Source organism: Physeter macrocephalus, chromosome 11, assembly GCF_002837175.3.
Source record: "Physeter macrocephalus isolate SW-GA chromosome 11, ASM283717v5, whole genome shotgun sequence".
Lineage (NCBI taxonomy): Eukaryota > Metazoa > Chordata > Mammalia > Artiodactyla > Physeteridae > Physeter > Physeter macrocephalus.
Genome location: NC_041224.1, coordinates 96289865 through 96302163, shown reverse-complemented (window position 1 = coordinate 96302163; position 12299 = coordinate 96289865). Strand labels below are relative to the sequence as shown.

At 37.0% G+C, this 12299-nt stretch overlaps 1 protein-coding gene across 4 annotated transcripts in view; it reads right to left on the bottom strand.

The window, feature by feature from the left end:
- The window catches only part of TMEM87A (transmembrane protein 87A), a 46797-nt gene that overhangs the window by 15576 nt on the left and 18922 nt on the right, over positions 1-12299 (bottom strand). For 2 of the 4 annotated variants that reach the window (XR_008618622.1, XM_007104857.4), the window contains exons 8-13: positions 8485-8546; positions 7517-7700; positions 6189-6288; positions 3826-3919; positions 2262-2330; positions 369-477 (exon numbers count right to left, since the gene is read on the bottom strand). Coding sequence is in view for 3 of the 4 variants with exons in the window: in XM_007104857.4 (XP_007104919.1) it covers positions 369-477; positions 2262-2330; positions 3826-3919; positions 6189-6288; positions 7517-7700; positions 8485-8546 (618 nt within the window). In the remaining variant the exon portion in view is untranslated. Of the gene's footprint in view, positions 1-368; positions 478-2261; positions 2331-2920; positions 3023-3825; positions 3920-6188; positions 6289-7516; positions 7701-8484; positions 8547-12299 lie in introns of those variants that run through there. The other 2 variants (XM_024115488.3, XM_055088292.1) reach the window with 2 other exon arrangements.

Here is a 12299-nt window from a genome sequence, read left to right as displayed (position 1 = left end):
GCAATGTATCCTGACCTAAAATTCTATAGCTATTTAATAAAACCAAATAAGCAAGTATTAATGTCTTCTAAAAGGAATCTGAATGCTCTATGGCACTCAAGCTAACTTGCCTCAAGAAAAAGAATGGAGACAGGATAGAGATATACTAACAGCTGAATTTATTTTCATCTATTAAACTAAATGGTTCTCAATCTTTTCTGAACCACAGACCCCTTGGAGAATGACAAAAGCTAAAGACCCCTTCCCCAAGTAAAATGCACAAAACTTTTCTATGTAATTTTACAGAGCCCACCTATAACCTCTCAGGTTAAGAATCTCTGTTCTAAAAGGATCACATTTAAACATCAGGAATAAAGTCCCTGACTTACCTGCCACTGCCAAGATAAGTGTGTTGGTGAAATGTCGGTACAAAGAGAGTTTCACAATGTTCCTCCGAAGTTTTAATAGCTTCATTGTTTGAGTCAGGCTAATAAATATGTGTTTGAAGGTCAAGGAAATCAACATTCAGAAAAACCATAAGCTACTGAATTAATCCTCAAGTTTCTGAGGATCTGGGGTCATAATGATAGAGCTATGGATCCCAGAGGCCTTATAGCTCTCTTATTCTCAATCTCACAAACACCCAAAGTGCCTCACCATGATTAATAAGAAAGTCTTCATTTTCAATGAGATACTGAAGGGAAGACAGAACCAGGATAAAATGAGAATGGAGAAAAATAAGAAGAAAAAAGAAAAGAGGAAAATATTAAAAAGAGAAATAAAGACAGGAAGCAGCTTTCTAGAGAAACAAAGAAAAAAGAAAAAGAAAGACACATGGAAGAAAATGAAATGAAAATGAGTAATAGGTAAAGGAAGAGAAGTTAGTATTATCTTCTGTCTTCCTTTAAGGTAGGTAGCTCTGTTCTCACTGTCCCAGCTAATCCAGACTAGGGTCATAAATACACTTATGCCTACAACCTTCCAGAGTTCTACACTTAGACCCTTTGGGCCATATTAAGAGAACTGCCATCAGCTGCCAAATCAATTCTGAATTAAAAGGACAGTACAATTACAATTGGCTGAGTATTCCAGGCAGTTAGGCTCTAAAAGTAATGACTCTCCATTTTCAGAACATTATTCCCAAGTAGAAGTTGCCACAGAAGACAGGAAGGGAATTGATGACTATTGAAGAGGATATCTGCTCTCATGTCCAACTTTCAGAATGAGCAGATACCGAAATGAATGAGGTGGAGCTTGGTCTGTGCTTTGACAAAGACTTATTAACAAGCTGCTACCTAAACATTGGGTTATCTCATTGGTCCAGTCCCACTTTCCTCTCTCCACTCCTCCCAATATTTATAGAGGTTCACAAAGCACACTTGAAAGATATTGATCTAGAAAAGCTTGACCATTTGAACCAAGAACACTTCAATTTCAAAGATTTTTGATATATGATAATCTACTCAAATCATAAATTATTTTGTTTACATTCAGCCTTTTATAACCATCAGTTTATCAAGACAATAATATTGCACATAGAAGCAAATACACAAAAACCAACACAAATTAAAAAAAAAAAAAAAAGATAAAAGTCCCAAAAGTCAAATCCTTCATCCAATAGGCCAAGTCCCTAATAAACAGTATTTAATTTTAAGAAGCAAAAGAAAAAGATTACTTAAATAGAAATCTGTCTGTTACGTGCTGGTTGACTTCACCTGTAAATGAATCAATATTTACTTCAAAGAGTGGAAGCCTCAGACAATCCCAAGTCAGCTTTTGAACAGGGATATAAAACACTTACCCTGTAAGGGTTTAAATCTGCTAAACCTACATAGAATTTTAAGAGAGTCAAACAACCTATGTAGTCCCCAAACCACATTTTAAGAATCAAAATCTTTTCATAATTTTCAAAGCATTTAATAATTCCTAGAGGCTGAAAGAAATGTCAGGAGCAGAGTGGCCAGTGATTCTAACACTAAGTGGGGTGCACAAATAAGTCCAAAATCAAAGTGAAATGTTCATTAAAAAAAAAAAGGAAAGCCACAAGCTTTTATCTTGTGCTCAGATCACAGTCACCAATTTCTGATGCAATTTTAAAAATTAAAAACAAAAAAACTGCTTACCTGAGGCCTCAGGTTGTTAGACTAAAAACACCCTAATCCCAGACTAAGGAGTAATCAACAAAACTGTTAAAAAAAAAAACCTTTGCAGAAAGATCAATGGAAACCCATCTCCAAAAGGAGAAAATGGACTGCCATCAAAGAATCCAATGAGAAGGATATCCACCAGCACAGGGCAGTGTCTAGGAAAGCCAAGGGGATAAAGGCCAAGGAAGCAAGATCAGTCTGGGCCTGCAGACAAAGAAAAAGAGGTGGTGAAAAAAGAGATGTCCAGAGAGTCACAGAGATGAAACCAGCACAAGATTCTGCATTTATATAATCATCTGGAGTGGTTTTGCATTTGAACTGAAAGAAAACAAAAAGGAGTAACATTTGGCACCTGCATCATTCTTCCCTTCTGACAAACCATCATGTATAATATACAGCTGTAAGCATTTCACGCAAATTGTTGATTACAATCTCAGTACAATGAAACATGCTGCTAACTAATAAGCGTTCTTTAATATAGAATTATAACGCGCTAATAGAGTTCTTAGCACCCTAAGATCCATGGTAAGAAGCGACCACACCAAAAACTTTATGGCAGTATAAGTTCCCATTCCATCCTATCATTTCCCATCATTTTGGTTTTGGCTGTAAGTCCTAAAGACCCTTCTCATATTTAAAATTACTGCATCATTAATATACTAAGAATTACTGATTTCTGGAACTGTAATATACAATGTATTTTTCAAAATAAGATGTAAGGCAAGTATCTATACCCAAAACTATGCTGCTTACGTTCATATAGTTTAAGATGCTATTTATTTAACCCTCACTACCCAATCACCAGGGCATTACTGAAAGGATATCCATAATATAATACAGGCATCAATTGCTGAGAGGGCCAGGTTTACTATCAAAGCCAAGGGATAAGAAAAATACTACAGCAGCAGAAGAAAGAAAATGAAATTGACAGGTGGTTAAAGTTGCTGAAAGTCTAAGGAAATTACATACAGAGGACAGTGTGGTTTGAAAACCAAATATGCATCCATAAAGTGTTTCATTTAAGGGGCAATTTGTTGCAAAACTTACTGAGCCCAGTTTAATTGAGAGAAAAGTTTACAGCATTTACCATCTTGAATCTAACAAGTTATTGCAGAGAGAAATTTTTAAATAAATAGGAAAGTAACTGGAATGACCTAGGGAGGCCCACTTCTTCACATTAATCCAGCTCTAACATAAATTTCTTTATCACCTATGTCTCAGTGCTTTGGTTTCCTTCCCTAACAAAAGGCATAATTATGTAATTGTAAATAATTATGTAAAATATAATCAGTTGACTTTTAAGAAAGCCTCCGAAATGCAAGTGCTGGTTAAGCAAAGAGCACTGTCACTTTAAAACAAAAATCAGATTAACCAGCAAGTGCATGATTACAATGTTTGTCACTTAGGCAAGAATGGAGCCAGCTGCTCCACTGCTGCTTCCCACTGGGGAACTAGTAAATAAGCAGTAATCTGGGGACAGGTTGGAAAGCGTTCATTCCCCATCACACATTAAATTTATGAAGCTCTAATAGATAGATTAAAAAGAAAAAATGAATTATACATACGTTTGGTAAACCAGAGCCTAAAGGTGACTTAGAGGAAATAGTAAAGAAGCCCAAAGACATTTCCAATTAACCTCCTCAGGACAAAAACTATGTATCTGAAATGACCACAAAAACTATGATTAAGCAATACTGACCCCAGTAACTCTGAGGACCCCTTCCATGCCAGAGAACAAAAGATAAAGGGCTCCTGCTACCACAACCTTGTGAAGAGTGACTCCAAGGCGAGGCCTAAAGAGGAAGCAAAGAAATGAGTACAAATGCAACAAACCCCGAGACAAGCTAAATAACAGAAACTCATGCTGATTAATGCAGGCCGACAACTTAACAGATATAAGCCAGACATACTTGATTCAGCTGAGAAAAACTCAAACAGACATATGGTCTTAAATCAAGACAGTGAGATCCGGTCCCTGGTTACTGCATTTAAAAAAAAACTTTTTATTACAGAGAATTTTGAAACATATTCAATAGTATAATGAACCCCTATAAACCCATCATCCAGTCCCAAAACCCATCAACCTACACAACTAATCCTGCCCCATGCACACCTCATCCACTTCCCATCCTCCCATACTATTCTGAAACAAATCCTAGATCTTACCTTTTATTCATACGTATTTCCATATGTTTTTAAACAGATATGGACTTTGAAAAAACATAACTACAATATCATTATCAAATCTAAAAATGTTAACAATTCCTTAATACAATCAAAATCTTATTAAAACTCATTAAATAGTCTGTTATCAAGCTCAAAATCCAGCAAAATGTGAAAAGTCTGAGTAGCTTCTGTGTCAAGGAGGAAAAATCTTAGATCCTTGATATTCAAAGTACCTCTGAATCAGAATCTACGTTTTAACAAGATCCCCAGGTGATTCATTAGTGCATTACAGTATGAGGTGCACTGCCTTAAATCATGTCTACCTAAGCCTTAGCAATGTTTGTTCTTATATTTTGTTATATGCTAGAAAAACCGCAAATGAGCAGGAATTTATTTCCCCAATGGTGTTATCTCAGAAACCCAGAATACTGCCTGACATACAGGAGGCAACCACATATGTTAAATGAATAAATACATTTTAAAAGTGAGAACCCCATTCCCCTAATCCCATTTAAAGCAAAACTCCTTTAAATGAATGAATAAATTTAAAAAATTAAAGTCCCCCATTTCTTTAATTCCACTTAAAGCAAAACTCCTTGAAATAACTGTCTATACCTAACTTCAATTCCTCTCCTCCTATTTAAGAGAGAATTCCCCTTATTCTCTCTTAAACTCACTCCAATCAAGCTTTTTGTCCTACCCCTTCATCAAAACTGTTCTCATTTAAGGTCGCTAATATCCTCCATGTAGTTAAATCCAGTGATCACTTCTCAATCCTCTTACTTGACACAATTAATCACTCCCCCCTTTAAACAGTGTTCAGCTTTGTCTTCCACTTCACTGGTCACTACTCAATTTCCTCTGCCCTAATTCTACTTCACCCCATTGACTTCTAAATAATAATAGTCCAAGGGCTCAGTCCTTTGACCTCTTCTCTGTATACACTCACTTCCTTGATGATCACATCCAGTCTTAACGGCTTTAAATAACAGCTACATCCTTATGACTCCCAAATTTATATCTCTGCCTTAATTTCTCCCTCCTACTTCCCTCATTTGGATATCTAACTGAACTCCTAATCCTGCCTCCACTCCAAACTTATTCCATTTAAGATCTTCCTGAACTCAGTAAACGTCAGTTCCGTCCTTCCACTTGCTTAGATCAAAACAGCTGGCACTATCCTTGATTCTAGATCAAAACAGTTGGCATCATCCTTGATTCCTTTCCTCTTTCACATCACACATTTGATCTACCAGCAAAGTCCACTGGCTCTACCTTCAAAATAGAAAAGAATCTGACCACATCTTAACATTTCTTCCCCTGGTGTACATATAGCTTCTTCACCAACTTGGATCTTTGCTTAAATGCCAAAGTGAAGCCTTCCTTGACCACCATATTTACAAATGAAAGTTCCACCTCCTGCCTAGAACTCTATATGCTTTCCCTGCTTTATCTGCTCACTGACATATTAGATTTTTCATTCACGTGTTTTACTCACGTATTTTTGTGTGTGCACCAGTCTGTCCACAAATGTAAACTCCAAGTCTTTTGTTTTCTTGCTGTATCCCTAGGGCCTAGAACAATGTCTAATATATAGAAGGCACTCAAGAATGCTCTTCCCATTAAAAAAAATCTGATTTGCAAGAATACTTTGGAAGAGTAAAGTCACAATAAGTGTACTCTAAAAGTTTGAGGTTTCAATGTCATTTGCTATACTGCAGGTTTTCCTGCAGATGCTCCTTAAATTCTAAGTAGTAAAATGAAACACTAACATTTACCTTTGATTTCAGAACTATTTCTTATATCGACTCTCAGAATTACACTGGAAACCTGCAACACTGTTTCAATTTAATCAGCATTTTAATTTGCTCTTCCATATAGGAAGTTAATACTTACTTGACTATGCCATATCCCAGACTGACTATGATGACCAGCGTTCGAGCCAGTGAGCGTTTAACTGCTGAAAGCAGCTCTGCAAGGATCAGGGCACCTTGGACTGTAAGAAAGAAAAAAGGGGGGAAAAAATGCAGTATGTAAACTAGGTTTGGGAAAAGGCACAATTCTAGAACCAGAATTTAGATTTCTAACACTCTTCAGAATAAGCACTGATATTAGTCCTACTTAAAAAGAATACCTCTTCTGTGATGTTTACAAGTACAAGCTGATATCACTTAGGATCTTACTCATGTGGATAGCAATCTGGGTGTGCTCAATTTACCTTCCCTCTCTACCTCCCGCTTCACTAAAACCTCAGCAGAATACCTCACCCTACTTCAACAATTTATAGCATCTAAGGAATATTCCTCCCAGTTTAAAAAACTGAAATATAGCTATATGTAGGAGAGCACAAAACACAACAAAGAATTTTCAACTCACTTTCACATCTATTATTTTCAAGCCATTTCAAAGACCAGGGAAAGATCTAATTAGTATATCTTGCAACAAGAATTATTAATAATTAAATGGTCTGATGAGAGAGAACTGAAGCTATCAAAAAAAAAAACTTCAGGGGCTTCCCTGGTGGCGCAGTGGTTGAGAGTCTGCCTGCCGATGCAGGGGACACGGGTTCGTGCCCCGGTCCGGGAGGATCCCACATGCCGCGGAGCGGCTGGGCCCATGAGCCATGGCCACTGAGCCTGCGCGTCCGGAGCCTGTGCTCCGCAACGGGAGAGGCCACAACAATGAGAGGCCCGCGTACCGCAAAAAAACAAAACAAAACAAAAAAAAACTTCAGTACAAAACAATTTCTATCACTACCTGTTCACCTTACTAAACCATAAATACCCTCCTATTTTCTTGGTATTACTATATTTTACCAACCCTGTCCCCCAACCCAGTATCTCTGAAATCAAGGTAGGTCTTACAATCAATGGCATCTTACAATTAAATTAGCAGTATTACCTTCTTTCTTAGATGCATATAATAATGGTACCTTAAAAATCAACAGCAACTGAGATTCAATAATGATAATAATAGTCCCAAAGTGGCCACTACTGTAGTAACTTTTGTTAAGTTTATTTCAATAAAATTACTCTTAAATAACTGAAACCACAATTTAAGAGATTAAAAACAAAGTCACAATCATAGTGATTCTGCTTAAGTTATTCTAATAATTAAGTAACTGCAAAGTTACAGCTACTTAATGACTGCTGACCTTAGGAAAATTGTCTTAAGTTTCACCTGCCAATCACTAACAAACTAGCAAACATTTTTTGTTCACATACCAGATTCTCCTTTGTATCGGATGTTCTGAAATTCTGCATAGAAGACAGCTTTCTCAAGCATTCCCAGGAAGATGACAGCACCAATCCAAAACTGAATTCTCAGGAGATCTCTCCAATAGCAAGCAGACCATGCCAGCCACAGAACACCAAATAGGACATACACAATACACATCACCATGAAAAACTGTCATCCAAGTGGGTAAAAGAGAAAAAGAAGGATTAGGGCCAAGAGCCAATTTAGAATCAATACACAGTCTTAACATATTGTAAAAAATATACATACTACACCTTCTATTTTAAAAATTATTTTATCTCTTTGAAGTTCAATACTAAGATAAAAAAACTGTCTCCTCTCAGGCAGAGACAGACTACCTAAGAGTCTCCCTTAGAGAGTGACTGCTCTTTTGTATTAAAAGAGTTTTTTCAGCTCACAATCTAAAATTATTTAAATGAAGACAATGAGAGGAAAAAAGGCACGGCAGGGTTAGGATACAGCTGAAGGCAAGGAAACGCAACAGAGTGGGAAAACTATAAAAGCACAAGGAAAAAGATAAAAAACACACAAACAAAAGAAATCTGAAAACATTAAGGATGTTCTCAGACACACAAACTGAAAAGGAGAAAGTGTCATCATATACTCATCCTAAGTGGGATCAGAAACTATAGGGTTTTAAGAAGTACCCCATTTTGGATCCTAGAGAAGATGTGAGAGGTGAAATGACCTTTGAGGTACTTTCCAACTCTAAAATTCCACAAGTCACTGACTTCATTTTACAAATGAGAAAATGAGGCACAGAGGGGTTCACTGACACTTCCAAGATCACATTCTAGTAGGAAGTAAGTACAGAACTACAAGCAGTATTTTCTGAACTGTTCAGGAACGAGTCTTTAATACTGCCACAAAACATGGACAATCTTTCAAGCTAAACTCATTTAATGTTGAGGTTAAAGAATATAAGTTCACTTACAATCATCAATGGATATTCTTCAAGCGTGAGGTATTCATAGGGACCTTTCACTTCAACAGTCACTGCCAAAACACAGTCCTCAGAATTAATGTAAAGAATGAAAAAATTAAACAAAAACATCATCTGATATTTGTTTGATGAAATTAATGAAAACTCCATTGGGTGATTTACTTTTATCCATTTCAATCCTGGTGAATATTACATTTGTAAAGCACTCTGAAATTCATAAAGTGTTCTGATGGTTTGTGCTGTGTCTTGCACAGGCCTCAGCATGACTCTGCTCTAGTCAGTATCTTAGGTGGAAAAGCCCTTTGTTCCCATACTCACATCCTGTAAAGACTAAGTTAAATGTATTTCCTCCACAAAACCTGGTGAGCTGCCCAAGTGGAACTATTCCCCATCTCCTCTAAATTCCAAACATACTTCATGTATGCTTTTTCTTACATCATTAATATGCTTTGAAAAGTAATGGACTTCATTCCTTCATTCTGCTGCCCTCTTTGTTCTTTTCTCTCTCCTTACCTATATTTTCCTACTGCTTTCTTTCTTTCTTTTTTACCTACTTTAACTTTATGTGACTTTCATACATTAACATATCATTTTCAGAAGGTGCTTAATAATAATGAAGTGTTTAATGAAGCAGAACAAATGACAGTAACAAGAATTTGAAAGATTTGCCTTACTGAAGCAAACCTATGACTACTTTAAAATTGTAATTGAGAAAACTACTTGGATAAATTTTAAGTATGAATAATAAATAAACTGATTTATCTGAGAAGTGATATCTATCTCCAGAGAGAGACTATTCAACAAAAATTTCCTACTAAAAAAAAAAAAAAAATTTCCTACTAATTTTTATCAAGCAAAAAGGACATACCATTATTAAAAGTAAATCAGGTCCAATATTTATATGAAGAAAAGGAGCATCCCATAATAGCAATCACAAAAATTTCATCGCTGAACTGGTTAGTAATCTAAACCCTCTTAATTTAATAAGAGTAAATAAAATAATTAGTAAGTATTTGTCAAATTCTTTGTTGACTCTACAGCAGGGGTCAGCAAAATATGCACATGGACCAAATCTGGCCATCTATTCCAAAGTTTTATTGGAAAATAGTCACATACACCTACTTACATACTGTTGATGGCTACATTTACACCACAGTGGCAGAGTTGGGTAGTTGTAGCAGAGAGAACATTTACTATCTGGCACTTTAAGAAAAAGTTGGCTAATCCCTGCTCTATGCTAAAATATAACATACATTTACTGAGCACTTACCATGTGACACACACTATGGAAATATTATAGGAGACGGAAAGATGTAGAAGATGTTTTCTGCCATCTAGTGGATTACTATCTTCAGGGGAGAGGGAGTTGGAAAGCAACAGAGAACTGTGCCCCTGAGCCAGACCCAGAAGGATGAGTGTGTATTTTCTATGATGAAGTAAAAAGCCATCCAGGTAGAGGACATTACATGAACAAAGACTGGTGTGAAAATGCATGATATATTTAAAGAACATGTAGTTTGAGACTCCATATGGTACCATATAGTAGCATTTTGAGACAAGGCAGCAAAAGGTAAACTGGGACAATTTGTAGTGTTTTATAAGCCTTGCTGCAGAATTGGACATTTTATAGTAACAGGAAGACATCAAAGGTTTTAATGAAGGTAAGAAAGATGATAAAAGTGTTTGAGAGAGAGAATTTTAGGACTTTCACAAGGTGTAGTTAACTTTTGAGTATCGTCTTTTTAGTTCCAAGCAACAGATGGATAAAACAAAAAAGAGAGGAAACAAAAAGGACATGAGCTCAAAAACAAGATAAATAGGGGCTTGCTTCCCTGGTGGCGCAGTGGTTGAGAGTCCATCTCCCGATGCAGGGGACACGGGTTCGTGCCCCGGTCTGGGAGGATCCCACATGCCGCGGAGCAGCTGGGCCTGTGAGCCGTGGCCGCTGGGCCTGCACGTCTGGAGCCTGTGCTCCGCAACGGGAGAGGCCACAACAGTGAGAGGCCCGTGTACCGCAAAAAAAAAAAAAAAAAAAAAAAAAAAGATAAACAGCTCCATGTATCAAAACTGAACAAAAACTCAGAACAGTGCATGAGGCTGAATCCATGGTCATGGTGGACTCTGGGCCCCAAAGTAGTTGAGCGTGCAGCTCCTGTGGGATCACTGAAACTAGTAGGAGTCTAAGATAAAGGGGGACCAGAGCCATATTTGATGCAGGAAGAGCCTGAAGTGGAGGCTACAGTAGTTGAGCGTGCAGCTCCTGTGGGATCACTGAAACTAGTAGGAGTCTAAGATAAAGGGGGACCAGAGCCATATTTGATGCAGGAAGAGCCTGAAGTGGAGTGGAGCAAGGTTTCTTCTCCATCCTTTTCAAAGAAAGAAGGTACAAGGTAAATCTTGGCAAATGCTCCTTGAGACTATTACTCATTAGGAAGCCATGGGCCTAGATACAGGAGGATATACATATGTATTGGGTCTAGAAACTACCAGGCCACCTCTGGTTTGCCTAGATCTGCTATATTCCATATTACTATGGAGAATAAGACCCATCTCTGTCTTGGAAATTAAACATTCAATACAAGAATCCATAAAAAACAAAAGTTTAAAATTAAGTCAAATGAAATAAAGAATAAAGACGAAAGTAGAAATTAATGAAATAGACAATGAAATAGGAAAATTAACAAAACCAGAAGCTGGTTCATTGGGATAAAAATATAGTAAAATAGAATTCTAGAAATATTTTAAAAGTTAAAAAGAGAAGTCACAAAAGCAATATTAAGAATAAAAAAATTTTTTTTGTAAAGTAATATCATTACTAACTTTATGCCAGCAAATTTGAAATCTTGAATGAAATGGACAATTTCTCAGTGGGAAAAAAAAGAAAAACCCTGATTCAAGGAAAAATAGAAAAACTAAAACTAAAATACTTATTACTATTAAATAAAATAAATCAGTTGTTGGGACTCCGCTGGTGGTCCAGTGGTAAAGAATCAGCCTTCCAAAGCAGGGGATGTGGGTTCGATCCCTGGTTGGAGAACTAAGATCCCACATGCTGCGCCACAACTACTGAGCCTGCGTGCCTCAACTGGAGAGCCCAAGTGCCACAAACTACAGAGCCCATGCGCCACAACTAGAGAGAAGCCCATGTGCCATAACGAAAGATCCTGCGTGCTGCAACTAAGACCTGACACAGCCAAAAATGAAAGAAAGAAAGAAAATATAGCCGTTGTTTAAAATCCTCATGGCATGGGACTTCCCTGGTGGTCAAGTGGTTAAGACCCCGCGCTTCCACTACAGGGCGATCCCTGGTCGGGGAACTAAGATCCTGATGCCGTGCAGTGAGCCAAAAAAAAAAAAAACCCCAAAAAACAAAAAACCTTCATGAGGGAAAAAAAGAACATCAGGCCAAAACACTATCATAAGTGAGTTCTATCAAACATTCAAGGAATGGATAATTCTACCCTTACAAAACTGCTCAACAGAATATAAAAACGGGACATTCTCTGATTCATTGTATGAAACTTGCATAACCTGGATGCCAAAACCCATAGAAGATGTATGAGAAATGAAAATCATAGGCCAATCTTACTTTGAACATAAGACAAAAAACTCTAAATAATTAGATAAATAAATAATAGTTATTTGTAGTGAGGTGGATGGACCTGGAGTCTGTCATACAGAGTGAAGTAAGTCAGAAGGAGAAAAACAAATACCGTATGCTAACACATATATATGAAATCTAAGAAAAAAAAAATGTCACGAAGAGACTAGGGGTAGGACGGGAATAAAACACAGACCTACTAGAG